General features: G+C 48.3%; 1 protein-coding gene and 1 long non-coding RNA gene across 3 annotated transcripts; one reads left to right on the top strand and one right to left on the bottom strand.

Annotated features, from left to right (window-relative positions):
- Positions 1 to 33: 33 nt before the first annotated feature.
- Positions 34 to 22,401, bottom strand: LOC129861399 (transketolase-like). The gene is made up of 13 exons (XM_055932795.1): positions 22,112 to 22,401; positions 14,089 to 14,206; positions 13,437 to 13,550; positions 13,130 to 13,227; positions 12,650 to 12,841; positions 9,281 to 9,408; positions 8,678 to 8,874; positions 8,240 to 8,404; positions 5,939 to 6,095; positions 2,470 to 2,600; positions 1,705 to 1,885; positions 1,219 to 1,338; positions 34 to 1,141 (listed from the first exon to the last, which is right to left on the bottom strand). The coding sequence occupies exons 1-13, from the start codon at positions 22,216 to 22,218 to the stop codon at positions 969 to 971; spliced, it is 1,881 nt and encodes a 626-aa protein (XP_055788770.1). The 5' UTR covers positions 22,219 to 22,401; the 3' UTR covers positions 34 to 968.
- Positions 22,402 to 24,161: 1,760 nt separating this feature from the next.
- LOC129861398 (uncharacterized) lies at positions 24,162 to 27,278 on the top strand. 2 transcript variants are annotated; one of them, XR_008760588.1, is made up of 3 exons: positions 24,162 to 24,472; positions 24,629 to 24,913; positions 25,403 to 27,278. It is a non-coding gene; the product is annotated as an uncharacterized LOC129861398 (long non-coding RNA). The 2 variants fall into 2 exon arrangements; XR_008760587.1 differs by lacking the exon at positions 24,162 to 24,472 and having other exon boundaries at positions 24,513 to 24,699.
- Positions 27,279 to 27,994: the final 716 nt, after the last annotated feature.

Genomic DNA, 27,994 nt, shown 5'->3' with positions numbered 1-27,994 from the left:
TTAATACATTAAAATGTTTTTACAAAGACAACATTGGGTCAGGTTTTTATTTCAGCATAACGGCAATGCAAACCAACCATGAGTTGACAGGGCCTGGGTAACACAGCAGCAGTAACAGACACATGAAGAGATCAAGGTCAGATACCAACAGGTCAGGAGAACAGTATATTACATAGCAGTTTAAAATTCAGCTCTTTTGTAAGTGAGTCATTACAACTCTGGTCCGTCAATTCCCTGCATCAGTTAGACACCATGCTGGCTCAATGAGAAACCAAGATGGCGGTGTGCCTGTAACAGTGCTATGGAGAAACATGGAGGTTAGAACACATGGAACAGCTAGAACACATGGAACAGCTAGAACACATGGAACAGCTAGAACACATGGAACAGCTAGAACACATGGAACAGCTAGAACACATGGAACAGCTAGAACACATGGAACAGCTAGAACACATGGAACAGCTAGAACACATGGAACAGCTAGAACACATGGAACAGCTAGAACAGTTAGAACACATGGAATGTGGTTGGAATGGAAAGAGAAGGAATGAAGAGCGATACAGAAACATGGGATTTAAGGAATCTGACAAAGACACAATTCATCTTCAATAGAAATGGTGAGAAGGAGAAGGTCGGGTGGAGAAAGGTCCAGAACAGAGGTCCACGACGTTTCACCCCTCAGACTGCAGAGAGGGAGGGGGGGTGACAGGTCAGAGAGGGAGGGGGGGTGACAGGTCAGAGAGGGAGGGGGGGGTGACAGGTCAGAGAGGGAGGGGGGGGTGACAGGTCAGAGAGGGAGGGGGGGGTGACAGGTCAGAGAGGGAGGGGGGGGTGACAGGTCAGAGAGGGAGGGGGGGGTGACAGGTCAGAGAGGGAGGGGGGGGTGACAGGTCAGAGAGGAGAGAAGAGTTGTGTATATCCCAAATGTCACCCTATATAGTACACTACTTTAGACCAGGGCCCATGTTTCAGTTAGCGAAGGTCTGGCGCACGGCGTTGGCGATGTGTTTGGCGCTGATGCCGTACAGGTCCAGGAGCTCCTGAGGTTTTCCACTCCGGGGTATACGGTTCACCGCCAAGCGCGTCACCATGATACCAGGCTCCTCCCCCACCGCAGACAGCACCGCCTCCCCCAGACCACCTGGTGACAGAGGAAGAGGGGGGTTAGAAACACAGAGCCACGATGAAGCACAAAACAATTAACAGACGTGTCCTCACCCTCTCTGTAGTGGTCCTCGACGGTGATGATTCTCCCGCCGGTGGCGCGGGCGCTCGATAAGATGGTGGCAGCATCCAGGGGCTTGATGGTGAACGGGTCGATCACACGGATGTTCACTCCTACACGAACGAAACGCACTAATGAGCCGTAATTCTTCCTCATCAAATAGTATTCGTTATTGTTTTACTACAGTGGTTTAGTGAACTGCTGCACATTCAGAAAGAGCTGTTCCACCAGAAACCAGTTAGTGGAAGAGAAACTACATCTGAATTTGGATTGGATTAAAAAAAAATAATTAAGAAACTGCATGGAGACAAAATAAATCAGAATTGATACAATTACTTTGACTTAAATCATTATACAACATCAAGCTGTTGTCATTCAGCTGTTTGACATTTAAGAAAAACAAAATGTCAGTTAAGGTTGGAATCCAGGCCACAGTTTGTGGTGTATTTCTCTGCCAGGCCACCAGGAGGCGCTCTTACCCTCGCTGGCCAGCAGGTCAGCAGCAGTCAAGGCTTCATGCAGAGTCACTCCAGCTCCAATCACGGTCACCTTGTCGCTGTCGGACTGACGCACCACCTTGGCCACGCCCACCTCAAACTTCTCCTTGGGGTCGTAGATCACCTTTAGTTCTGGTCTGGTGATGCGGAGGAAACAGATACCCTGGAACACATACACGGCTTAGTTCATACCGCCCCGTCTCCCCCCCCCCTCGGGTTCACCCCCGCCTCCCCCCCTCGGGTTCACCCCCGCCTCCCCCCCTCGGGTTCACCCCCCCCTCGGGTTCACCCCCGCCTCCCCCCCTCGGGTTCACCCCCGCCTCCCCCCCTCGGGTTCACCCCCGCCTCCCCCCCTCGGGTTCACCCCCGCCTCCCCCCCTCGGGTTCACCCCCGCCTCCCCCCCTCGGGTTCACCCGCACCGCCCGCCTCCCCCCCTCGGGTTCACCCGCACCGCCCGCCTCCCCCCCTCGGGTTCACCCGCACCGCCCGCCTCCCCCCCTCGGGTTCACCCGCACCGCCCGCCTCCCCCCCTCGGGTTCACCCGCACCGCCCGCCTCCCCCCCTCGGGTTCACCCGCACCGCCCGCCTCCCCCCCTCGGGTTCACCCGCACCGCCCGCCTCCCCCCCTCGGGTTCACCCGCACCGCCCGCCTCCCCCCCTCGGGTTCACCCGCACCGCCCGCCTCCCCCCCTCGGGTTCACCCGCACCGCCCGCCCCCCCTCCCTCGGGGAGAACTAGGTCCTGACCTTGGTGTTAGCAGCCAGCTCCACAGACCTCTCGGTGGAGACGCCGTCACTTGGGTAGAACAGCGTGCATGTTGGGATAGCACGAAACATGGCGATGTCTTCCAATGCCATCTGGGAGGGGCCATCCTCACCTGAGGACAGGAAGTAACGTAACAGGCATCAGTAAACATGAATATCAACTAGAATCACTTGCAGATGATCTGATATACTACCAATACTGAAAAATCAATAACCCCTTTGTGTAAAATATTCAGAATAATCAAAAATGTGGGAAAAATTATGTCTATAACAAGTCCCTCTACAGCAATCCTTTAAGGCATATATGTCAGAGTCAAGGCCCGCGGGCCACATCCGGCCCGCGAGAAGGTTTTTTACGGCCCCTGGGATGATCTTGATTTATTATTAGAACCGGCCCGCAGACCGCAGCAAGCCGGCAGCCCGCAGATCTTTTACACGCACCAATACTACATTTCCCACAATGCAACGGTGACGCACCGAGCAGTAGGCTGCTTCATTTCAATATTTATTGGCACAGCAGTCGTCAGCATCACAGTAAAATTAACTTTCAGATACCCATCAAAAATGGCAAAACGGAAGGTGGACACTGAGAACAGGGGGTTTCAAACAAGGTGGGAGTCGGAGTATATGTTCACGGAGGTAGCTGGAAAACCTGTGTGTCTTCTGTGTGGAGAAAGTGACACAACACAACTCCGAGACGAAATGTTTCTGTGTGAAATGGCTTTTGTGTGACATTACGAGTCATCTGAATGCAATGAACTTGCAGCTGCAGGGTCGGGATCATGTCATCTCTGATATGTACAGTACAGTGAAGGCATTTAAAACCAAACTGACTCTGTGGGAGACGCAGATGCGGAAAGAAAATTTGAGCCACTTTCCCAGCTGCCAGACCATGAAAGAGAAGCTCTCTACCAGTGCGTTCCCGAGCGCACAGTTGGCTGATAAAATAGGTATGCTTGCCGCTGACTTTCGACGCCGATTTGCTGACTTTGAAGCACAAAAAAGCAGGTTGGAACTGCTCGGTAACCCATTTGCTGTTGACGTGGAAAGCTCACCACCAAACCTCCAAATGGAGTTGATTGACCTCCAATGCAATGATGCACTGAGGGCAAAATATGCGGCAGTGGGTGCTGCGGAGTTCGCCCGTTTCCTCCCCGACACAATGCCCCAGCTGCGCATCCAGGCTGCTCAAACGTTGTCTATGTTTGGCAGCACATACCTGTGTGAACAACTGTTTTCTTTGATGAACCTGAACAAAACATCACACAGAAGTCGACTTACTGCTGAACACCTCCACTCAATTCTGAGGATTTCCTCAGCTCAGAGCCTTACCCCGAACATTGATGAACTTGTGGAAAAGATGGGACACCACCAAGTATCACCCTCAACCTCAAACAAGTGAACATTACTGTGCAATCACATATTTAGAGTTTTTACTCAGTTCAAGTTTAAAAGTTAAAGTTTAATATTTGTTTTCACTGCATGTTACTTCTCCTTAAACAAAGTGTTGTTTTTGATTAATAGATTTTTGCACTTTATTTTATTGTATTTCAATCCAATTATATTTTAAAAATATTTCAGTTGAGTGGATGATAGAAAATTGCTATTATTGTTTTTTTCTTTGAAGTAAATTTAGCCCACTTTTGCTAAAATAGAAAATATAGGCTACTGATGGTGCCTTGAATACCGGTTTCTTTCATTTAATGTTCATGTTATGGGGATTTTTATATAAAGGAAATTTGTCTTTTGTGTCTGTTGAAAATTAAAGATTACTGACAGAGCCATAAGAAAATATTGCTTTATTTATCTGATCATATTGGAATATATTTGTTAGGTTTTCAGTAGGTTCAATTAGGTTCACTAGACTATATGCGTCATTTAAATTTTTTTCAATGAACATTCGAACAGTCCGGCCCTCGGCTTGTAGCTAAATTTTTTATTTGGCCCTCCGTCCATTTGACTTTGACACCCCTGCTTTAAGGGGACCACAAAACAGTTAGTGATTAATTAGTGACTAATAAATTCATTCCATTACTTAATATGAAAGCAGATTTAACTTCCCATAAAAATCTTACAGGTAGAATAACCCTCTAAAATAGCATGGCTCCTAAAGTTTTAGTATTTATTTTCAGTAATACAATTTACCCACCAAAGATACTACTTCAAAAGTATATTAGTTTATAACAGACTATAGAGGCAAATAAAACTCGGAATAAAAAGTCCGGCTTGACAATTGAATTTCAAAGGGCTCACCATTTCGGTGGCAAAGGGGGAGGGAAGGCCCCCGTCCCATCGTAGCGAATTCACCACAAAATGAGGATTTCCTCGTTACAACAGGGTAGGGAACTGACCACCACCCCCTTCTCTATTAATTAATAATTTCCTCATGAAATAGTGGAGAGACCTCATGCCCCGTTACCCCCACTTTAGTGGAGAGACCTCATGCCCCGTACCCCCACTTTAGTGGAGAGACCTCATGCCCCGTTACCCCCACTTTAGTGGAGAGACCTCATGCCCCGTTACCCCCACTTTAGTGGAGAGACCTCATGCCCCGTTACCCCCACTTTAGTGGAGAGACCACATGCCCCGTTACCCCCACTTTAGTGGAGAGACCTCATGCCCCGTTACCCCCACTTTAGTGGAGAGACCTCATGCCCCGTTACCCCCACTTTAGTGGAGAGACCTCATGCCCCGTTACCCCCACTTTAGTGGAGAGACCTCATGCCCCGTTACCCCCACTTTAGTGGAGAGACCTCATGCCCCGTACCCCCACTTTAGTGGAGAGACCACATGCCCCGTACCCCCACTTTAGTGGAGAGACCACATGCCCCGTACCCCCACTTTAGTGGAGACCACATGCCCCGTACCCCCACTTTAGTGGAGAGACCACATGCCCCGTACCCCCACTTTAGTGGAGAGACCACATGCCCCGTACCCCCACTTTAGTGGAGACCACATGCCCCGTACCCCCACTTTAGTGGAGAGACCACATGCCCCGTACCCCCACTTTAGCGGAGAGACCACATGCCCCGTACCCCCACTTTAGCAGAGAGACCACATACCCCGTACCCCCACTTTAGCAGAGAGACCACATGCCCCGTACCCCCACTTTAGCGGAGACCACATGCCCCGTACCCCCACTTTAGTGGAGAGACCACATGCCCCGTACCCCCACTTTCAGAATAGCTACCTCTTGATAAGTCCGATCCACATTACACCGTACAATTACGGCTTCATTTATACAAATGTAATTTTTCATGATCAAATGTCCACGAGAGCCGTTGCCTGAGAATTATTCTCTACCATCAGCCGGCGCCAATGTCGTTTCAGAGAATTTGGCAGTATGCCCAAGGGACAGGGAATTGGAGTGCGATTGGTTATTGAAAGAAGGAGTTTGATTGGTGGAGGGAAGGGGGGGGGGGGGGGAAATAGGTGATTAGACAGTACTGACCAATAGAGACTCCACAGTGTGATCCCGCCAGGTTGATGTTAGACTCTGAGACGGCAGCCATTCTGATATGGTCGTAAGCCCGAGACAGGAAGGCAGCGAAGGTGCTGGCGAACGCCACCGTGCGGTCCCGCGTGGCACAGCCGATCGCCACGCTCACCTACACAGAAAATAGGATTTTTTAAAAGGTGGACAATTTAAACATTTTTTTGCATATTGTAATTCCAGAAAAGGTCATTTCTGGAACTAATAGTGGAAGGATAAAAGTTTAACAGTATTACTTGGACAGATTACCAGGATGAGTACTGCGCTGACCAGCTGGCAGGTGTCTGGACATGTTAAACCTCTCCCTGACTCAGTCTACAATACCGACATGTTGTTTCAAGCAGACCGCCATTAGACCCTGCGCCCAAGAACACCAACTTAACAATCTAAATGACTATCGCGCCGTAGCACTCGCATCTGTAACCTTGAAAGGCTGGTCATGGCTCACGTCAACCCCCATCACACCAGACCCACTCCAAGTCGCCCCAACAGAAGACACAATCTTCCCCCTCGGGAGGCCGTAAATATGTCATGGGCCCTCAGATCCTCGATAAGTTCTACAGCTGCATCACTGCTTGGCCAAGGTCCCTGCCATTCAGGACCTCTATACCAGGCTGTGTTAAAGGAAGCCCCCCCCCCCCCCCCCCAAAATCTATATTTTATTAAATTTAAGCAGGCAAGTCAGTTAAGAACAAATTCTTAATTACAATGACAGCCTACCCCGAACGACACTGGGGCAATTGTGAGCCGTCCTATGGCACTCCGGTTCACGGCCGGTTGTGATACAGCCTGGAACCGAACCAGGGTCTGTAGTGACACCTCTAGCAGAGATGCTGCCCCACTCGGGAGGTTATTTTCTACTTCCTGTGTATAGCCGTGTTATTATCTACTCCCTGTATATAGCCGTGTTATTATCTACTTCCTGTATATAGCCGTGTTATTTTCTACTTCGTGTATATAGCCCTGTTATTATCTACTTCCTGTATATAGCCGTGTTATTATCTACTTCCTGTATATAGCCGTGTTATTATCTACTTCCTGTATATAGCCGTGTTATTTTCTACTTCGTGTATATAGCCCTGTTATTATCTACTTCCTGTATATCGCCCTGTTATTATCTACTTCCTGTATATAGCCGTGTTATTTCCTACTCCCTGTATATAGCCATGTTATTTTCTACTTCCTGTATATAGCCGTGTTATTATCTACTCCCTGTATATAGCCGTGTTATTATCTACTTCCTGTATATAGCCGTGTTATTATCTACTTCCTGTATATAGCCATGTTATTTTCTACTTCCTGTATATAGCCGTGTTATTATCTACTCCCTGTATATAGCCGTGTTATTTTCTACTCCCTGTATATAGCCGTGTTATTATCTACTTCCTGTGTATAGCCGTGTTATTATCTACTTCCTGTATATAGCCCTGTTATTATCTACTTCCTGTATATAGCCGTGTTATTTTCTACTTCCTGTATATAGCCGTGTTATTTCCTACTCCCTGTATATAGCCGTGTTATTTCCTACTCCCTGTATATAGCCATGTTATTTTCTACTTCCTGTATATAGCCGTGTTATTATCTACTTCCTGTATATAGCCCTGTTATTATCTACTTCCTGTATATAGCCGTGTTATTTTCTACTTCCTGTATATAGCCGTGTTATTTCCTACTCCCTGTATATAGCCGTGTTATTTCCTACTCCCTGTATATAGCCATGTTATTTTCTACTTCCTGTATATAGCCGTGTTATTATCTACTTCCTGTATATAGCCCTGTTATTATCTACTTCCTGTATATAGCCGTGTTATTTTCTACTTCCTGTATATAGCCGTGTTATTTCCTACTCCCTGTATATAGCCGTGTTATTTCCTACTCCCTGTATATAGCCATGTTATTTTCTACTTCCTGTATATAGCCGTGTTATTTCCTACTCCCTGTATATAGCCCTGTTATTATCTACTTCCTGTAATATTATAAATAATGGGCCCTTTCCCAACAACACAGAGTTAGTCTACGAAGAACGTGCCAAATTAAACGTGATTATTCTGACAGCAGTACCAATATGTGGGTACTTTTGAGAAGGCCTTCGGGGTATGCAAGCCCAGGTTAGTCAGAGCCTCTACTCACCCCCCCCCCCCCATCATATTCTGATCAGTGACGAAACGCTCTACGAAGCGTTCAGGGTAGACCACATTATCGTCCACCCTCTCCATGTTCTCTCTCACCCCCCAGTCTCGTCCCTCCCCTTCATCTCACCATGTTCTGTTCAGCGATGAAGCACTCAACGAAGCGTTCAGGAAAGGCCTTGTGGAACATCTCAGAGAAGGTAGAGTTCTTCATGTCAGCGTCCAGAGCGACCACCCTCTGACTGGACTGACCCAGTTTAGCCAGGGCCACGCCATACGCCTTACGAGTAGCCACCTAGGAGGAGAGAGAGGAGGGGTTAACCGTTTAGCCAGGGCCACGCCATATGCCTTACGAGTAGCCACCTAGGAGAGAGGAGAGGAAGGAAAACAGGAAGTGTTACCCAGGAGCCTACAGCTAAAGTTGAACATGTGGGCATAAGTCAGAGGGGGGCGTGTCCCTGATATTGTAGGCAGGCGATAGGTCTGCGGTGCCTGTGATTTGTCTCCAGTCTTCTAGTAAGAAGGGCTAGGCAGGGTGAAAGGTGAAAGGTCAGTGGTGTGTGTGTACCTTGTCTCCGATCTTGTAACTGGGAGGGCTAGGCAGGCTGATAGGTGAAAGGTCAGCGGGGGCGGTATCTTCGTTGGGTAGCTCGGGGCAGATGGTCTTGTTGGGGTTCTGAATCTGAGCCTGTAAGTGTTTAATGGCCTCCTCGGCCCGGTCCTTAGGCATGGGCTTCCCGTGCCAATTATCCGTGTTCTCTATGCCTGGAGGGGGGAGATGGGTCAGCAGGTCATTTACCGCATCAGGGAAACGTATATCTAACTAGACTATCTAGAGATCGTGAGATCCCGTTATATTATCTAGAGATAATTAGATTATGTTATATTATCTAACAAACTAACTACATTATCTAGAGATTATGAGAATCTGTTATATTATCTAACAAACTAACTACATTATCTAGAGATCATGAGATTATGTTACAACCAGAGCCATCAGTCTTTAAAAACAAAATGTGGAATTTCAGTACTGGGTGTATTCATTAGTGCACAAAGTTGCAAAACATTCTTCAAATGAAAACATGCATTTCTTATTGGACAAGTTCAGGTTAGTCCCTTCTGGGTTTTGGCCCGTTTAGTTCCTGGTTAATACACCCCTCCCATCTCCTACCTTTGAGTCCTCTCCCCTTGAAGGTCTTGGCGACGATCATGGTGGGTTTCCCCTTCACCTGCTGGGCCTGCCACAGAGCTTTACACAGCTCCTCAACATCATGACCGTCCACTACATACGTGTTCCACCTAGATATGGAGAAAGACCAGGTTACACACAAACAGGGGGACCCTGGTAGAGGAGGGAAGAGTGAAGAGTGAAGTACAAGAGAGAGAGAGGGGGGGGGGGGGGTACTGACCCGAACACAGGGCAGTATGGAAGACTGACAGTATGAGAGGAGAGGAGCGAAGGACGAGCGAGAGGGGGGGGTACTGACCCGAACACAGGGCAGTATGGAAGACTGACAGAATGAGAGGAGAGGAGCGAAGGACGAGCGAGAGGGGGGGGTACTGACCCGAACACAGGGCAGTATGGAAGACTGACAGTATGAGAGGAGAGGAGTGAAGGACGAGAGAGAGAGGGGGGGGTACTGACCCGAACACAGGGCAGTATGGAAGACTGACAGTATGAGAGGAGAGGAGTGAAGGACGAGAGAGAGAGGGGGGGGGTACTGACCCGAACACAGGGCAGTATGGAAGACTGACAGTATGAGAAGAGAGGAGCGAAGGACGAGAGAGGGGGGGGGGGGGGGGGGGTACTGACCCGAACACAGGGCAGTATGGAAGACTGACAGTATGAGAAGAGAGGAGCGAAGGACGAGAGAGAGGGGGGGGGGGGTACTGACCCGAACACAGGGCAGTATGGAAGACTGACAGTATGAGAAGAGAGGAGCGAAGGACAAGAGAGGGGGGGGGGTACTGACCCGAACACAGGGCAGTATGGAAGACTGACAGTATGAGAAGAGAGGAGCGAAGGACAAAGAGAGGGGGGGGGGTACTGACCCGAACACAGGGCAGTATGGAAGACTGACAGTATGAGAAGAGAGGAGCGAAGGACGAGAGAGAGGGGGGGGGGGGGGTACTGACCCGAACACAGGGCAGTATGGAAGACTGACAGTATGAGAAGAGAGGAGCGAAGGACGAGAGAGAGGGGGGGGTACTGACCCGAACACAGGGCAGTATGGAAGACTGACAGTATGAGAAGAGAGGAGCGAAGGACGAGAGAGAGGGGGGGGGTACTGACCCGAACACAGGGCAGTATGGAAGACTGACAGTATGAGAAGAGAGGAGCGAAGGACGAGAGAGAGAGGGGGGGGGGGTACTGACCCGAACACAGCGCAGTATGGAAGACTGACAGTATGAGAGGAGAGGAGTGAAGGACGAGAGAGAGAGGGGGGGGTACTGACCCGAACACAGCGCAGTATGGAAGACTGACAGTATGAGAGGAGAGGAGTGAAGGACGAGAGAGAGAGGGGGGGGTACTGACCCGAACACAGGGCAGTATGGAAGACTGACAGTATGAGAAGAGAGGAGCGAAGGACGAGAGAGAGGGGGGGTACTGACCCGAACACAGGGCAGTATGGAAGACTGACAGTATGAGAAGAGAGGAGCGAAGGACGAGAGAGAGGGGGGGGGGTACTGACCCGAACACAGGGCAGTATGGAAGACTGACAGTATGAGAAGAGAGGAGCGAAGGACAAGAGAGAGAGGGGGGGGTACTGACCCGAACACAGGGCAGTATGGAAGACTGACGGTATGAGAGGAGAGGAGCGAAGGACGAGAGAGAGGGGGGGGGGGGTACTGACCCGAACACAGGGCAGTATGGAAGACTGACAGTATGAGAGGAGAGGAGCGAAGGACGAGAGAGAGAGGGGGGGGGTACTGACCCGAACACAGGGCAGTATGGAAGACTGACAGTATGAGAAGAGAGGAGCGAAGGACGAGAGAGAGAGAGGGGGGGGGGGTACTGACCCGAACACAGGGCAGTATGGAAGACTGACAGTATGAGAGGAGAGGAGCGAAGGACGAGAGAGAGAGGGGGGGGGTACTGACCCGAACACAGGGCAGTATGGAAGACTGACAGTATGAGAGGAGAGGAGCGAAGGACGAGAGAGAGGGGGGGGTACTGACCCGAACACAGGGCAGTATGGAAGACTGACGGTATGAGAGGAGAGGAGCGAAGGACGAGAGAGAGGGGGGGTACTGACCCGAACACAGGGCAGTATGGAAGACTGACAGTATGAGAGGAGAGGAGCGAAGGACGAGAGAGAGGGGGGGGTACTGACCCGAACACAGGGCAGTATGGAAGACTGACAGTATGAGAGGAGAGGAGCGAAGGACGAGAGAGAGAGGGGGGGGTACTGACCCGAACACAGGGCAGTATGGAAGACTGACAGTATGAGAAGAGAGGAGCGAAGGACGAGAGAGAGAGGGGGGGGTACTGACCCGAACACAGGGCAGTATGGAAGACTGACAGTATGAGAAGAGAGGAGCGAAGGACGAGAGAGAGAGAGGGGGGGGGGTACTGACCCGAACACAGGGCAGTATGGAAGACTGACAGTATGAGAGGAGAGGAGCGAAGGACGAGAGAGAGAGGGGGGGGTACTGACCCGAACACAGGGCAGTATGGAAGACTGACAGTATGAGAGGAGAGGAGCGAAGGACGAGAGAGAGGGGGGGGTACTGACCCGAACACAGGGCAGTATGGAAGACTGACGGTATGAGAGGAGAGGAGCGAAGGACGAGAGAGAGGGGGGGGTACTGACCCGAACACAGGGCAGTATGGAAGACTGACAGTATGAGAGGAGAGGAGCGAAGGACGAGAGAGAGGGGGGGTACTGACCCGAACACAGGGCAGTATGGAAGACTGACAGTATGAGAGGAGAGGAGCGAAGGACGAGAGAGAGGGGGGGGGGGGTACTGACCCGAACACAGGGCAGTATGGAAGACTGACAGTATGAGAGGAGAGGAGCGAAGGACGAGAGAGAGGGGGGGGTACTGACCCGAACACAGGGCAGTATGGAAGACTGACAGTATGAGGAGAGGAGTGAAGGACAAGAGAGAGAGAGAGAGAGAGAGAGGGGGTACTGACCCGAACACAGGGCAGTATGGAAGACTGACAGTATGAGAGGAGAGGAGCGAAGGACGAGAGAGAGAGGGGGGGTACTGACCCGAACACAGGGCAGTATGGAAGACTGACAGTATGAGAGGAGAGGAGCGAAGGACGAGAGAGAGAGAGGGGGGTACTGACCCGAACACAGGGCAGTATGGAAGACTGACAGTATGAGAAGAGAGGAGCGAAGGACGAGAGAGAGGGGGGGGGGTACTGACCCGAACACAGGGCAGTATGGAAGACTGACAGTATGAGAGGAGAGGAGCGAAGGACGAGAGAGAGAGGGGGGGGTACTGACCCGAACACAGGGCAGTATGGAAGACTGACAGTATGAGAGGAGAGGAGCGAAGGACGAGAGAGAGGGGGGGGGGTACTGACCCGAAGGCTTCGCAGCGTTTCCGGTACACGTCCATGTCGTGTTTGAGAGGAGCAGCTTCACTCTGTCCCAGGCGGTTGGCGTCGATAATAGCCACCAAGTTATCCAGGTTGTAGTGGGAACCAAACGCCATGGCCTCCCAGACAGCCCCCTCCGAACACTCCCCATCACCCAGCATGCAGTACACACGGTAACTAGGGACACATTACAATAGTTAGATTTAAGACAAATGTAACTTTGGGTGCTCTAACCAAAATTCAGACAGCTCTATAACACATTTCCATCTCATTCAACACAAGATGTTACAGGCAGAGAGGGACCGTACTGAGAGAGTAAACTTAGAGAGTTATAGAGAGTAAACAGAGTAAACTTTCATCTGTGTTAAAGAAACCAACAAGTGACCTTCCTAGAACATCACTGCCGGGTGAGAGGTGCTTTGTGGGATAGCGTCACGGCGTCGGATGATGTGTGTGTGTCTGTACCTGGACTTGTCGAAGTGTTTCCCGGTGTACGCCATCCCGCAGGCGGCCCCGAGCCCCTGTCCCAGAGACCCCGTTGCCACGTCAACAAACTCCAGTTTCTGTAGAACAGTTGGAGGTCAGTCAAACCTGAGCTGGGCCACGTTCATTAGGGCATGCAACTGAAAACGTTTCAAAACGATGTTCCTTAGTGACACTTCCAGGTAGTTCCTCCCCTGTTTTTGTCAGTTTTCTGTTTTGAGCCTCATGAACAACTCTTCAGTAGGGGTTAAAGGTTACGTACAGTTGTAGGGGGACAGGGGTTACTTACAGGTGTGGGGTGACCCTCCAGGTCAGAGTCTATCTTCCTCAGGTTAATCAGGTCAGCCTCCTTCACAAAGCCCGCCTCCGCCCAGGCAGCGTACAGGATTGGTGCAGCATGACCCTGGAGGAAAACAGCCAATCAGAGAACAGTACAAGACTCAGAGGGTGCTTGGGAAATGTAGCGCAATTGAAAGAACAGATAGGTGAACAGTGTGTACAGCGAGCATGTGTGTAGAACGTACGGCTGCCCGAACATTTTTCCAAATATAAAAAATAAAGAGTTACGCCTTCCCTAAAAACAGCAGAATGTGAAATTGTTTATTAAACTCAAACAGGGTCTGTCATATTTCAATAGAGATGTATAAAGCCAGGCACATTTAACACACTATTGATTATAGCCCTAATTAAGTCGTGGTATTGATTATAGCCCTAATTAAGTTGTGGTATCCTCTCAATTTTCTTAAGACAACTAAGACGGACACAGGCTGTTCTCGTCTCCTAACGCCGTCGCTGCCCTCCACCGTTCTCAACACCAATACGTTGGTTATCTTCGCTATTATGCACATCGCCACGTGGCGATGGGACGTGGGAAACCGGCACCAATTCAGCAGCATACGGACGGGGTCAGAACCTAGTGGAGCGTGTGAACGCCGCCTCACCTTGGACAGTACGAAGCGGTCGTTACACTGGTTGCGTGGGTCGGTGGCTTTGTAACGCATCGTGTGGAAGAACAGCACGGACATCAGCTCTGCGGCACTGCAACATGTGGTGGGATGACTGCAAACAGGGTGAGAGCAAGAGAGGATGAGGAGAGGGGAAGAGCGAGAGAGAAGGGACAGGGGGGAGAGAGGGACGAGTCCGGCAGAGAGAGAGAGAAGGGACAGGGGGGGAGAGGGACGAGCCCGGCAGAGAGAGAGAGAGAGAGAAGGGACAGTGGGGGAGAGAGGGACGAGCCCGGCAGAGAGAGAGAGAGAGAGAAGGGACAGTGGGGGAGAGAGGGACGAGCCCGGCAGAGAGAGAGAGAGAAGGGACAGTGGGGGAGAGAGGGACGAGCCCGGCAGAGAGAGAGAGAGAAGGGACAGTGGGGGAGAGAGGGACGAGCCCGGCAGAGAGAGAGAGAGAGAAGGGACAGGGGGGGAGAAAGGGACGAGCCCGGCAGAGAGAGAGAGAGAGAGAAGGGACAGGGGGGGAGAAAGGGACGAGCCCGGCAGAGAGAGAGAGAAGGGACAGGGGGAGAGATAGACATTGAGAGCAGGTTGTCAGTAACAGTTGACTTCAAGCAGCTGTTAAATCGGGAACCCACTCACATGCATGTTACCCAGTCACACCGCATTCTGACGATCTGTATTAAAATGTTCACAGTAAAAACAAAACCATTAAGACACCGAACTCAAAGGAAACCATTCAATTGAAAATTCATTCATCTATGGATTTCAAAGTGACGGGGAATAACATCTGACATCTCCTTCGCATTGAGGTGATCAGGCTTGTTGATTGTGGAATGTTGTCCCAATCCTCTTCAACGGCTGTGCAAAGTTGCTGGATATTGGCGGGAACTGGAACATCCCGTCGTACACTTCAATCCAGAGCATCCCAAACATGCTCAACGGGTGACATGTCTGGTGAGTATGTAGGCCGCCATGGAAGAACTGGGACATTTTCAGCATCCAGGAAATGTGTCCAGATCATTGCGACATGGAGCCGTGCATTATTACGCTGAAACGTGATGGCGGCGGACGAATGGCACAATGGACCTCAGGATCTCGTCACGGTATCTCTATCCATTCAAATGACCATCGATGAAATGAAATTGTGTTTGTAGCTTATACCTGCCCATACCCCCAACCTTCACAACGTTGACGTCAGCAAACTGCTCGCCCACACGACAACATACACACCGTCTGCCCGGTGCAGTTGAAACCGGATTCATCTGTGAAGAGCACACTACTCTCCAGTGGCCATCGAAGGTGAGCATTTTCCCTCAGGTCAAGTGCAGTCAGGTCAAGACCCCGGTGAGGACGACGAGCACGCAGATGACAGTTTGTGCAGTAATTCTTCAGCTGAGCAAACCCAGTTTTATCAGCTCTCCGTGTGACTGGTCTCAGACGATCACGCAGGGTGAAGAAGCCGGATGTGGAGGACCTGGGCGGGTTACATGTCTGCGGTTGTGATGCCAATGGATTTACTTTCAAATTCTCTAAAACGAGGCTGTGGCGGCTTATGGTAGAGAAAATAACATTTAATTAAATGCAACAGCTCTGGTGAACATTCCTGCAGTCAGCATTCCAATTGCACACTCCCTCAAAACATGTGGAATCATTTATTTATATTTTTTTAACTGCACGTTTTATGAGTGGCTTTCCATGCTCCCCAGCACAAGGTGCACCTGCGTAATGATCATGCCGTTTAATCAGCTTATTGTATATGCCACACCTGTCAGGTGAATGGATTATCTTGGCAAATGAGAAATGCCCACTAACAGGGATGTAAACAAATTTGCGCCAAAAAAATAAATAAAAATTGTGTATGAAATTTCTGGTATCTTTTTATTTCAGCTCATGAAATATGGGGCCAACGTGTTTATGTTCAGTATGGTTTCCACCCGCACAACCCAACTCTGTTTCTCTTTGACAGCTTTACAAGCTATAGGAGTTGCAATAGTTTTTCCACTGGCAGTTTCCTGTACAATGTGGGCGATGTTGAACTACTTGGCAGGGTAACCGTACGAAGAGTCTGGATGGCATTGAAGATAATTTTTTTTTTTTACGTCTTGCATTCGATGGCCATCAAGCTGTCTATATAATCAAGGACTAACACAATTGCAGGTACAGTAAGCTGCAGTCAGCTGACTGCCAGCAATGCTTTGCTAATCTCAAATTGATAAAACTAGAAATTATAACAATTCAAATTATTTTAACTAGAAATGATAAGAAATGATAGCCTAAATAATCCTGCAGATTTTCCAAACATCTGGTTGTATAGATGGGACACATCCTCATTCAAAAAGACCCTCTGGACCAAATGAAGACTACACAGGTAACTACTGAATACTGTAGCCTACGCCAAACCAATTTCAGAAACAGTCGATAAACTCACTGATATTCCTTCTGTCAGGTGATCCGTGCCCCCTAGGGGTTTCAGCTTTAATAAAATATAATTAAAATTATTACAATATGTTGCCCGTGAAGTGCGTGTAAACTGCTCTGTGAAGTGCGTGTAAACTGCTCTGTGAAGTGCGTGTAAACTGCTCTGTGAAGTGCGTGTAAACTGCTCTGTGAAGTGCGTGTAAACTGCTCTGTGAAGTGCGTGTAAACTGCTCTGTGAAGTGCGTGTAAACTGCTCTGTGAAGTGCGTGTAAACTGCTCTGTGAAGTGCGTGTAAACTGCTCTGTGAAGTGCGTGTAAACTGCTCTGTGAAGTGTGTGTAAACTGCTCTGTGAAGTGCGTGTAAACTGCTCTGTGAAGTGTGTGTAAACTGCTCTGTGACGTGTGTGTAAACTGCTCTGTGACGTGTGTGTAAACTGCTCTGTGACGTGTGTGTAAACTGCTCTGTGACGTGTGTGTAAACTGCTCTGTGACGTGTGTGTAAACTGCTCTGTGACGTGTGTGTAAACTGCTCTGTGAAGTGTGTGTAAACTGCTCTGTGACGTGTGTGTAAACTGCTCTGTGACGTGTGTGTAAACTGCTCTGTGACGTGTGTGTAAACTGCTCTGTGACGTGTGTGTAAACTGCTCTGTGACGTGTGTGTAAACTGCTCTGTGACGTGTGTGTAAACTGCTCTGTGAAGTGTGTGTAAGCGACACCTGTTAAAGCGATTGGAATCATGAGACTTCACTTAAGCATCGACTGGCTATTCATTTCTGTCAGGCTCCCTCAGTCTTCTGCAGCGGTGGATGTATTTCTGTCAGGCTCCATCAGTCTTCTGCAGCGGTGGATGTATTTCTGTCAGGCTCCATCAGTCTTCTGCAGCGGTGGATGTATTTCTGTCAGGCTCCCTCAGTCTTCTGCAGCGGTGGATGTATTTCTGTCAGGCTCCCTCGGTCTTCTGCAGCGGTGGATGTATTTCTGTCAGGCTCCCTCGGTCTTCTGCAGCGGTGGATGTATTTCTGTCAGGCTCCCTCGGTCTTCTGCAGCGGTGGATGTATTTCTGTCAGGCTCTATCAGTCTTCTGCAGCGGTGGATGTATTTCTGTCAGGCTCCCTCGGTCTTCTGCAGCGGTGGATGTATTTCTGTCAGGCTCCCTCGGTCTTCTGCAGCGGTGGATGTATTTGTGCCAGACTCCCTCGGTCTTCTGCAGCGGTGGATGTATTTGTGCCAGGCTCCCTCGGTCTTCTGCAGCGGTGGATGTATTTCTGTCAGGCTCCCTCGGTCTTCTGCAGCGGTGGATGTATTTCTGTCAGGCTCCCTCGGTCTTCTGCAGCGGTGGATGTATTTCTGTCAGGCTCCCTCTTTTTTCTTCAGCGGTGGATGTATTTCTGTCAGGCTCCCTCGGTCTTCTGCAGCGGTGGATGTATTTCTGTCAGGCTCCCTCGGTCTTCTGCAGCGGTGGATGTATTTCTGTCAGGCTCCCTCGGTCTTCTGCAGCGGTGGATGTATTTCTGTCAGGCTCCCTCGGTCTTCTGCAGCGGTGGATGTATTTCTGTCAGGCTCCCTCGGTCTTCTGCAGCGGTGGATGTATTTCTGCCAGGCTCCCTCGGTCTTCTGCAGCGGTGGATGTATTTCTGTCAGGCTCCATCAGTCTTCTGCAGCGGTGGATGTGTTTCTGTCAGGCTCTATCAGTCTTCTGCAGCGGTGGATGTATTTCTGTCAGGCTCCCTCGGTCTTCTGCAGCGGTGGATGTATTTCTGTCAGGCTCCCTCGGTCTTCTGCAGCGGTGGATGTATTTCTGTCAGGCTCCCTCGGTCTTCTGCAGCGGTGGATGTATTTCTGTCAGGCTCCCTCGGTCTTCTGCAGCGGTGGATGTATTTCTGTCAGGCTCCCTCGGTCTTCTGCAGCGGTGGATGTATTTCTGTCAGGCTCCCTCGGTCTTCTGCAGCGGTGGATGTATTTCTGTCAGGCTCCCTCGGTCTTCTGCAGCGGTGGATGTATTTGTGCCAGACTCCCTCGGTCTTCTGCAGCGGTGGATGTATTTCTGTCAGGCTCCCTCGGTCTTCTGCAGCGGTGGATGTATTTCTGTCAGGCTCCCTCGGTCTTCTGCAGCGGTGGATGTATTTCTGTCAGGCTCCCTCAGTCTTCTGCAGCGGTGGATGTATTTCTGTCAGGCTCCCTCAGTCTTCTGCAGCGGTGGATGTATTTCTGTCAGGCTCCCTCGGGCTTCTGCAGCGGTGGATGTATTTCTGTCAGGCTCCCTCGGTCTTCTGCAGCGGTGGATGTATTTCTGTCAGGCTCTATCAGTCTTCTGCAGCGGTGGATGTATTTCTGTCAGGCTCTCTCGGTCTTCTGCAGCGGTGGATGTATTTCTGTCAGGCTCCCTCGGTCTTCTGCAGCGGTGGATGTATTTCTGTCAGGCTCTATCAGTCTTCTGCAGCGGTGGATGTATTTCTGTCAGGCTCCCTCGGTCTTCTGCAGCGGTGGATGTATTTCTGTCAGGCTCCCTCGGTCTTCTGCAGCGGTGGATGTATTTCTGTCAGGCTCCCTCGGTCTTCTGCAGCGGTGGATGTATTTCTGTCAGGCTCCCTCGGTCTTCTGCAGCGGTGGATGTATTTCTGTTAGACTCCCTCGGTCTTCTGCAGCGGTGGATGTATTTCTGTCAGGCTCCCTCGGTCTTCTGCAGCGGTGGATGTATTTGTGCCAGACTCCCTCGGTCTTCTGCAGCGGTGGATGCATTTCTGTCAGGCTCCCTCGGTCTTCTGCAGCGGTGGATGTATTTCTGTCAGGCTCCCTCGGTCTTCTGCAGCGGTGGATGTATTTCTGTCAGGCTCCCTCGGTCTTCTGCAGCGGTGGATGTATTTCTGTCAGGCTCCCTCGGTCTTCTGCAGCGGTGGATGTATTTCTGTCAGGCTCTATCAGTCTTCTGCAGCGGTGGATGTATTTCTGTCAGGCTCCCTCGGTCTTCTGCAGCGGTGGATGTATTTGTGCCAGACTCCCTCGGTCTTCTGCAGCGGTGGATGTATTTCTGTCAGGCTCCCTCAGTCTTCTGCAGCGGTGGATGTATTTCTGTCAGGCTCCCTCAGTCTTCTGCAGCGGTGGATGTATTTGTAGGTAAATGTGAACATGGTCCCCTCTCCTACATATCCATTATTTCTCCTGTTGTTGACACAAGGACCTTTCGGAACGTTTGCGTGCAAGTTGCTGTTGAATCAACCAATCAGAGTGTCGCTTAGACTAATTACATAAAAAGGAGAAGCAGCTGTTCTTGAACCAAGAAAACCTGGACTACCCTTATCTCAGAGAATCCTGAAATTGGTTTAACCATCTGCAATGTCCACCCCCGGAGGACCTGGTGTCCATGGGCGAGCTCAGAAGGTGAAACCGATGAACAGGTTGAGCCAATTAGTCGTTTCATGTAAGGAACCGTTGTTCTACTTCAAAAACACACAATCCACTGTCCGCTGTTGTAGCGGTTGCCAGGCTGTTGTCCGTTTTGTCTTACAATAGTTTTTTTTATACCAGCCCCGTCCCCCACAGGAGGCCTCGTCTGATGCCAGGAGATCACTGTAAATAAGAAGGGTCGTAATTGACTAGCCTTGTTAAATAAAATAGGACTCTGGTCAAACGTGCACTAGATAGGGAATAGGGTGTCATTTGGAACAAACGGGTAGTAGTCATCTTATGCAAACAACAAAAAAAACTCTTAAGAAAAACGGCACGTCATCATTAACTCCAACCGCATGCTGCTCAACCAATTACCTCCAAGCAGATCTTCCAGTGACTGAAACCTGCTGAAATGGACAAGTTTAGACAAAAGTTCCCCCTTTATTATCACCCCTTCAAATAAAAAAATAGAAAATATTTTGAGCGTCTAGGTAGGTGTCCAAAGCGGTTTTGATTTTCATTTTGCACAAAATCCAAGGGCTTATAGAACGCGTCCCGTTTCCAGCCACCGTGATCCTACAGTATGAGAATGGGTTAGTCTAGTAGGTTACGGCCTGAAATACTCCTGCTCGTTCCGATAGTCTGAAATAAACCAGATCAACCACTCTACCAGGGAAGGTTATGAGTTTCCCTGTGAACAACTGACTGAAAAGCAATAGGTCTCCATGCTTCAAACTGGTTCCCTTTCCTGGACAGTGTATTAGTCTTGGGCGATATACTGGGTTATTTAAACCTTTGTTTTAGTGAACCTTTATTTAACTAAGAATACCGACGGTATGATTTAATAACGTATTTTGTATCATTATATATAAATCATTTTGTGGGTGCTATGCGACTGCTTGTAGTTAACTCTCTAAGATGTGTCAAATAAATGATATCCAGCTGTGGAATTCAGCTAAGCATTTGGTTTGCTACCTTGCTAGTAGCTAAGTGGCTAAATCAAGCGTCTTTGATAGAACAAAGACAATTCAATCCTCTCCTGTATCAAGAGGCACGTTGTCTGGTTTTTAAAAAGAAAGAGCAGCCCTTGTGTACACTGCGGGAACTCACGACAGGTAGGAGGAAGTTCTACAAGGAAATAGTCCGTCTTATAAACGGAGGAGCCGAGTACGCCTTCTTTATGGTTCCTCTGTTAGCCCGTGGGTGATTTGGCTGTCACAACTTGAACAAATAAAATAAATAGTGCCCAAAAGTTGTGCACTAGCCTACTTAGGGAATAGGGTGCAGTTTGGGACGCATTCCAACCCAATGAGTACAGCGACCCTTTCTTCTCCACTTTCCAGAAGGTCATGTTGAGAAATAACTGTTTCTATGGTGTGGCAATAAAGTTTAGAAAGAAAAGATGAAAGGGTATTTCGATGTGGCTGAAATATGGCCTCGTTTTGCAATAAACACAATAGTTCTGCAACGAGAGGCGCCCTCCGCCCACGTCCAGGTCAATGTCCCCATTGTACTGCGGGTTAAAGCAGCAGCGCTAGTCCATGACTAAGCACATTTAACGTTTGAAGTGAGTTTTTATGCGAGTCAAAGGGCATTTCTAAAGCCACACACACCCTGGTCCTTCAACATGTTACTAGGAGGTGATCTGAACGTCTGTCTGCAGCTTTAAACCAAAGACTGAACGCAAGTGACTTGTGTTAGCGTTGCTATAAAACAAATGTAACCCTAGCCGTAACTTCAATTCAAACCATTACAAATATTCAACACTGGTATGATGCCAGTTATAAGTACTCTAGATTATAGTTGATCAAAATTGACTCAAATTAAAATGAGTGCATCCACATTTACGGTCATTCAAACGATGTCCGTTGTATTTCTACTCTGACGCAGATGTCTAGCTAACAATGTTAGCTACTTTAGCTACCTAGGTAACGTAGTACACCCCACGTCAAAATAAAACACCTAACTTCTAAAAACCAAAACCTGAAGGGAACCGGTCTATTTATCGAGTTAAAACCAACGACAACCGCATGCGTTAAAATAATCCGCACATGTCGCACGCAGTTTTGAAGTAACGTCACATGTTCGGTTCAACTACGTGCGTCAACGTTACAGCATGACACGGTTCAATGTTATCTAAACTAGTTAAACTAGTTACATTACTCAACATTCAAAACCTTAGTTCTGATCACGTTTTTAAAAAACGTACCCAGAGTTGGAGGCGCATGTTGCCTTGACCGAGTTGATCCGTAACTTGTTAGCGATGTCTTTCAGGCCCTGCAGCGTCTTCTCGTCCGGTTTATGGTAGCTAGCCATGGCGGAGATATGCTCAAGTAGTGGACACCGGCTGGTAAATAAGTAGCACGGGTATTTGAAGAGCTGCACAGCTTCTCCCCAGGTGTCGGTTGACGTTAAATGGATTAACTAGTGAATCCACCGTGCGAGCTACCAGAGGACTGAATGAACGGTGTAAACGAAGAAAGGAACCGGAAGAGACGCGTCCTTATGTGCACACTCCGCGGACACGCCCAATGGAGTCACTCATTGGAGGAAAACAGGTCGCGCAACTTGTGGAGGCATTCGTTTTGCCAGAGAGAGAGACCATGCAAGACACGAGGCCAGACACAGGTTGCAACCTGAGACAGACTAGACCAGACACTACACTAGGCCAGAGACGGGTTGCAAACAGACAGACTAGGCCAGACACTAGGCCAGACACAGGTTGCAACCTGAGAGACACTAGGCCAGACACAGGTTGCAACCTGAGAGACACTAGGCCAGCACCCAGGGATTCATGTGTCAAGTTTTAATGTCAAGTGCACAAGAACAGTGAAATGCCTTTCTTGCCAACTCTAAACCAGCGTTTCCCAAACTCGGTCCTCAGGAGGGGTGCACGTTTTGGTTTTTGCCCTATAACATGCTGACCAGACCGGACACGCAAAATAAATTTAGAAATCCATGTTATTCAATTATTGCACCCACACTGCTTGCGCGCCAAGGAGCGTCTGCAACACCAAGGGCTAAAATAGTCGTTCCTATTTCTGACACAGATCACGCTGCAAGTCCTGCCTCTCAAATCTCCTCATTGGTTTATAGAAGCAGGTACCCACATGCCATCTCCTCATTGGTTATACCCACGTGGGTGATAGAAAGATGAACTGTTTTGCCGGTTGTCGTGGTAATACTATGAAAGTTTAGATGCGATCACCATATAATTTAAACGATGAAAAAGCCTGGAAGGAGGAGAGATGACTAGAAACGATTCGGTTGGCCGTTTTATGTGTGGATTAATTGGCGGAGTAGAGGACCTTGTGCATTTCAGGTAAAATAACAACTCAATGTTTATATCCCAGGACAAAGTAGCTAGCAACAGCAAGCTAGCTAAATAGGACAAATTAACATTAGCTAGCAAGTGCAAGCTAAATTACCATAAATGTTTAATGCTTTTCGACCTGTCCCTGTAACGGCTTTCCTCCTCCTCTTCCAAAGAGGAGGAGCAGGGATTGAACCAAAATGCAGCTTCTTGATATGACATGATTTATTAAATTAAATACAAAAAAACGCGAAAACACTTTAACAAACGACGTAGACGCACCTGAACATAAGAACTTACATATAAAGAAGAACGCATGAAACAGGAACAGACTACATAAACCGAACAAACAAACCGAAAACAGTCCCGTGTGGCGTAACATACTGACACAGGAGACAACCACCCACAAACAAACAGTGTGAAAACACCTACCTTAATATGACTCTCAATTAGAGGAAATGAAAACCACCTGCCTCTAATTGAGAGCCATATCAGGTCACACTTAAACAAACATAGAAACACACAACATAGACTACCCACCCAAACTCACGCCCTGACAAAATAACAGAAAACCGGTCAGGAACGTGACAGTCCCCAAATTAATGTCATTGGTTCTGAGTTTGTTTTGATATTTTAACCTGCGTGTCGTGATCGCGTTTGGTGTGTGGGGGGGGGCAAAATACATTTATGCACGATAGCGCGCACACGGGCAGCCGGTTTGGGTTCCGTGTCAACACTACACAGCTCATTCATATAATCAACGCCTGATGATTATGTAACAGGGTTTTATTGGTGATTCCTCTTGCCACTTTATTGTTAAGCCAATGGGTTTTTGGTTTTAGTTTTGTCTTGCCTTCACCTACTCAACATGGCATCTTATTGGCTGGTTTGCGTAGCTTGCTTACGAGGGAGGATGTTTCATTAGAATCGTCCCAGTGAACAAGCACCAAACCAGCGGTGAGTTGTTGGTTGCAAAGCGCTGTACGTCAAAAGTGATTTGTATACTCCCAAGTGATGATTTAAATGTACAATTTATATACATTTGTTTGTAAATGTTATTCGAACATCACACATAAGATGCAGTGTTTTTTGGAGAATATTGGTTGTGCATTTTGGTTGTAAAGAATTCCCGCCAGTACTAGCTAGCAACTTACTGTGTCTGGTGGGGGGGTCATATATTTTGTACAGTGCGTGAGTGCAGAGTTGGATGGTGAGCCGTGCATTGCATGACGTGCAATTTTGTGCTGTTCCTATCAGGTACATTGTTAAAGATATTATATTGTATATTGTAATTGTATTATTTTGGTAACTACATGGCCCAGTGAACAAGCACCAAACCAGCGTGCGTGAGTGCAGAGTTTGGATGGTGAGCCGTGCATTGCATGACGTGTAATTTTGTGCTGTTCCTACCAGAATAAATCTCCATGACTGGTGCTACACGTTGGAGTTCGTGTCGAGGATTGATTCTACACAACGCAAGAAGAGTACTGTTACAATTTGTTTATTATTTGAATCAGCTGTGTAGTATTAGGTCAAAAATTAAAACGTGCACCACTTGAATCCCGAGGACCGAGTTTGGGCAACCCTGCTCTTATCCCAACAATGCAGTAATCCCCTTCCTCTAGCGACACAACGGACGCGTGCGTGCGCAACTATGGGGCAAAACATACTGGCTAGTTTGATTATTGTTGACAACAGGTAAACTATATTTTTGTCTCCAATGTTCATTAAAAACAGAAATACATTTGCACAAATCAAATCGTATTTGTCACATGAACCCAATACAACAGGTGTAGACCTTACAGTGAAATGTTTACAAGCCCTTTTAACCAACAATGCAGTTAATTAAGAAAAATACAAAAACATTTTTAAGTCACAAATAATTAAAGTGCAGAGGTAAAATAACAATAGTGAGGCCATGGGTGCATATTCAATGTGCGGGGGCACCGGTTAGTCGAGGTAATATGTACATGTAGGTAGCGTTATTAAAGTGACTATGCATAGATAATAACAGAGTAGTGTAAGAAGGGAGGGGGGGGGGGGGGTAGCCATTTGATTAGATGTTCAGGAGTCTTATAAATGATCACGGATGTTGATAATCCCATATTAGTGTTTGCTCTTCATGGAGATTTCTACAGCATAAACCAACCCGAAATTGTTTGAACTTTTCTCTCGTCTTATAAACAGATGGTCCGAGACGCTCTGACTAGTAGACCTGGTGGGCAAGACGTATTAGAAGACAACCAAAACATTGGACCGCAGAACCAGGAGAGAGGAGATTGCCATTTTAGTCAGCCACGTGAAAGAGACGACGCCAATCTGACCACAATGAATCAAAACAAACTGTACATGAATGTTATTTGGCCTCATTATGAGACTGTAGAACGATACAGCGCCTTCATCAACACAACTTTGGTTCAACATATTTGGTGTGTGTTAGAGCAGGAGGCTTCCCACTCGTCAACAGAACCTTATGCTCTTGGAATTGTGACCCTCTTTCCTTCGTTGAGAGATCCTTTAACCGCCAAAAGGTGTTGGTACCCTCTTTCCTTCGTTGAGAGATCCTTTAACCGCCAAAAGGTGTTGGTACCCTCTTTCCTTCGTTGAGAGATCCTTTAACCGCCAAAAGGTCTTGGTAGAGTGTTCTTGTTTTAGTGTTTTGACACTTGCTCTGTGGACTGAAAGGGGCATCAAAACAGTCATATAATCAAGTCTACAAATAACAACCATTTCACTACCATGTTGGGTCACCTTTTCCCAACAGCCATTTGACTACCATGTTGGGTCACCTTTTCCCAACAACCATTTGACTACCATGTTGGGTCACCTTTTCCCAATAACCATTTGACTACCATGTTGGGTCACCTTTTCCCAACAGCCATTTCACTACCATGTTGGGTCACCTTTTCCCAATAACCATTTCACTACCATGTTGGGTCACCTTTTCCCAACAGCCATTTCACTACCATGTTGAGTCACCTTTTCCCAATAACCATTTGACTACCATGTTGGGTCACCTTTTCCCAACAACCATTTCACTACCATGTTGGGTCACCTTTTCCCAATAACCATTTGACTACCATGTTGGGTCACCTTTTCCCAATAACCATTTGACTACCATGTTGGGTCACCTTTTCCCAATAACCATTTCATTACCATGTTGGGTCACCTTTTCCCAATAACCATTTGACTACCATGTTGGGTCACCTTTTCCCAATAACCATTTGACTACCATGTTGAGTCACCTTTTCCCAATAACCATTTGACTACCATGTTGGGTCACCTTTTCCCAATAACCATTTCACTACCATGTTGGGTCACCTTTTCCCAATAACCATTTCACTACCATGTTGGGTCACCTTTTCCCAATAACCATTTGACTACCATGTTGGGTCACCTTTTCCCAATAACCATTTCACTACCATGTTGGGTCACCTTTTCCCAATAACCATTTGACTACCATGTCGGGTCACCTTTTCCCAACAACCATTTGACTACCATGTTGAGTCACCTTTTCCCAATAACCATTTGACTACCATGTTGGGTCACCTTTTCCCAACAACCATTTCACTACCATGTTGGGTCACCTTTTCCCAACAACCATTTGACTACCATGTTGGGTCACCTTTTCCCAACAACCATTTGACTACCATGTTGGGTCACCTTTTCCCAACAACCATTTGACTACCATGTTGGGTCACCTTTTCCCAACAACCATTTCACTACCATGTTGGGTCACCTTTTCCCAACAACCATTTGACTACCATGTTGAGTCACCTTTTCCCAATAACCATTTGACTACCATGTTGGGTCACCTTTTCCCAATAACCATTTGACTACCATGTTGGGTCACCTTTTCCCAATAACCATTTGACTACCATGTTGGGTCACCTTTTCCCAATAACCATTTCACTACCATGTTGGGTCACCTTTTCCCAATAACACATTCAGGGCTCTGCCTCATCTGTTTAGCATGTTATTTTGGCATTAATACTTGTCACATATCTGTTTGCAAACAATGTAAAAATATAAATCATTGAGTTAATAAAGCAGCATACAAACATGGTCTTTTTTTTGTTGCTTTCTTGAGGAAGGCAACTCCAAAATGCAGGTGTTACAGCCTGGCTCAGTGCTTTCTGTGGTGGTGGGGGAGGCAGCTCCAAAATGCAGGTGTTACAGTCTGGCTCAGTGCTTTCTGTGGTGGTGGGGGAGGCAGCTCCAACATGCAGGTGTTACAGCCTGGCTCAGTGCTTTCTGTGGTGGTGGGGCAGCTCCAAAATGCAGGTGTTACAGCCTGGCTCAGTGCTTTCTGTGGTGGTGGGGCAGCTCCAAAATGCAGGTGTTACAGCCTGGCTCAGTGCTTTCTGTGGTGGTGGGGCAGCTCCAAAATGCAGGTGTTACAGCCTGGCTCAGTGCTTTCTGTGGTGGTGGGGGAGGCAGCTCCAAAATGCAGGTGTTACAGTCTGGCTCAGTGCTTTCTGTGGTGGTGGTGGGGCAGCTCCAAAATGCAGGTGTTACAGCCTGGCTCAGTGCTTTCTGTGGTGGTGGGGGAGGCAGCTCCAAAATGCAGGTGTTACAGCCTGGCTCAGTGCTTTCTGTGGTGGTGGGGGAGGCAGCTCCAAAATGCAGGTGTTACAGTCTGGCTCAGTGCTTTCTGTGGTGGTGGGGCAGCTCCAAAATGCAGGTGTTACAGCCTGGCTCAGTGCTTTCTGTGGTGGTGGGGGAGGCAGCTCCAAAATGCAGGTGTTACAGCCTGGCTCAGTGCTTTCTGTGGTGGTG

Source organism: Salvelinus fontinalis, chromosome 8 (genome assembly GCF_029448725.1).
Source record: "Salvelinus fontinalis isolate EN_2023a chromosome 8, ASM2944872v1, whole genome shotgun sequence".
In the NCBI taxonomy this organism is placed as follows: Eukaryota; Metazoa; Chordata; class Actinopteri; order Salmoniformes; family Salmonidae; genus Salvelinus; species Salvelinus fontinalis.
Note: the sequence above shows the minus strand (reverse complement) of the source record. Positions and strands in the feature narration are given on the sequence as shown.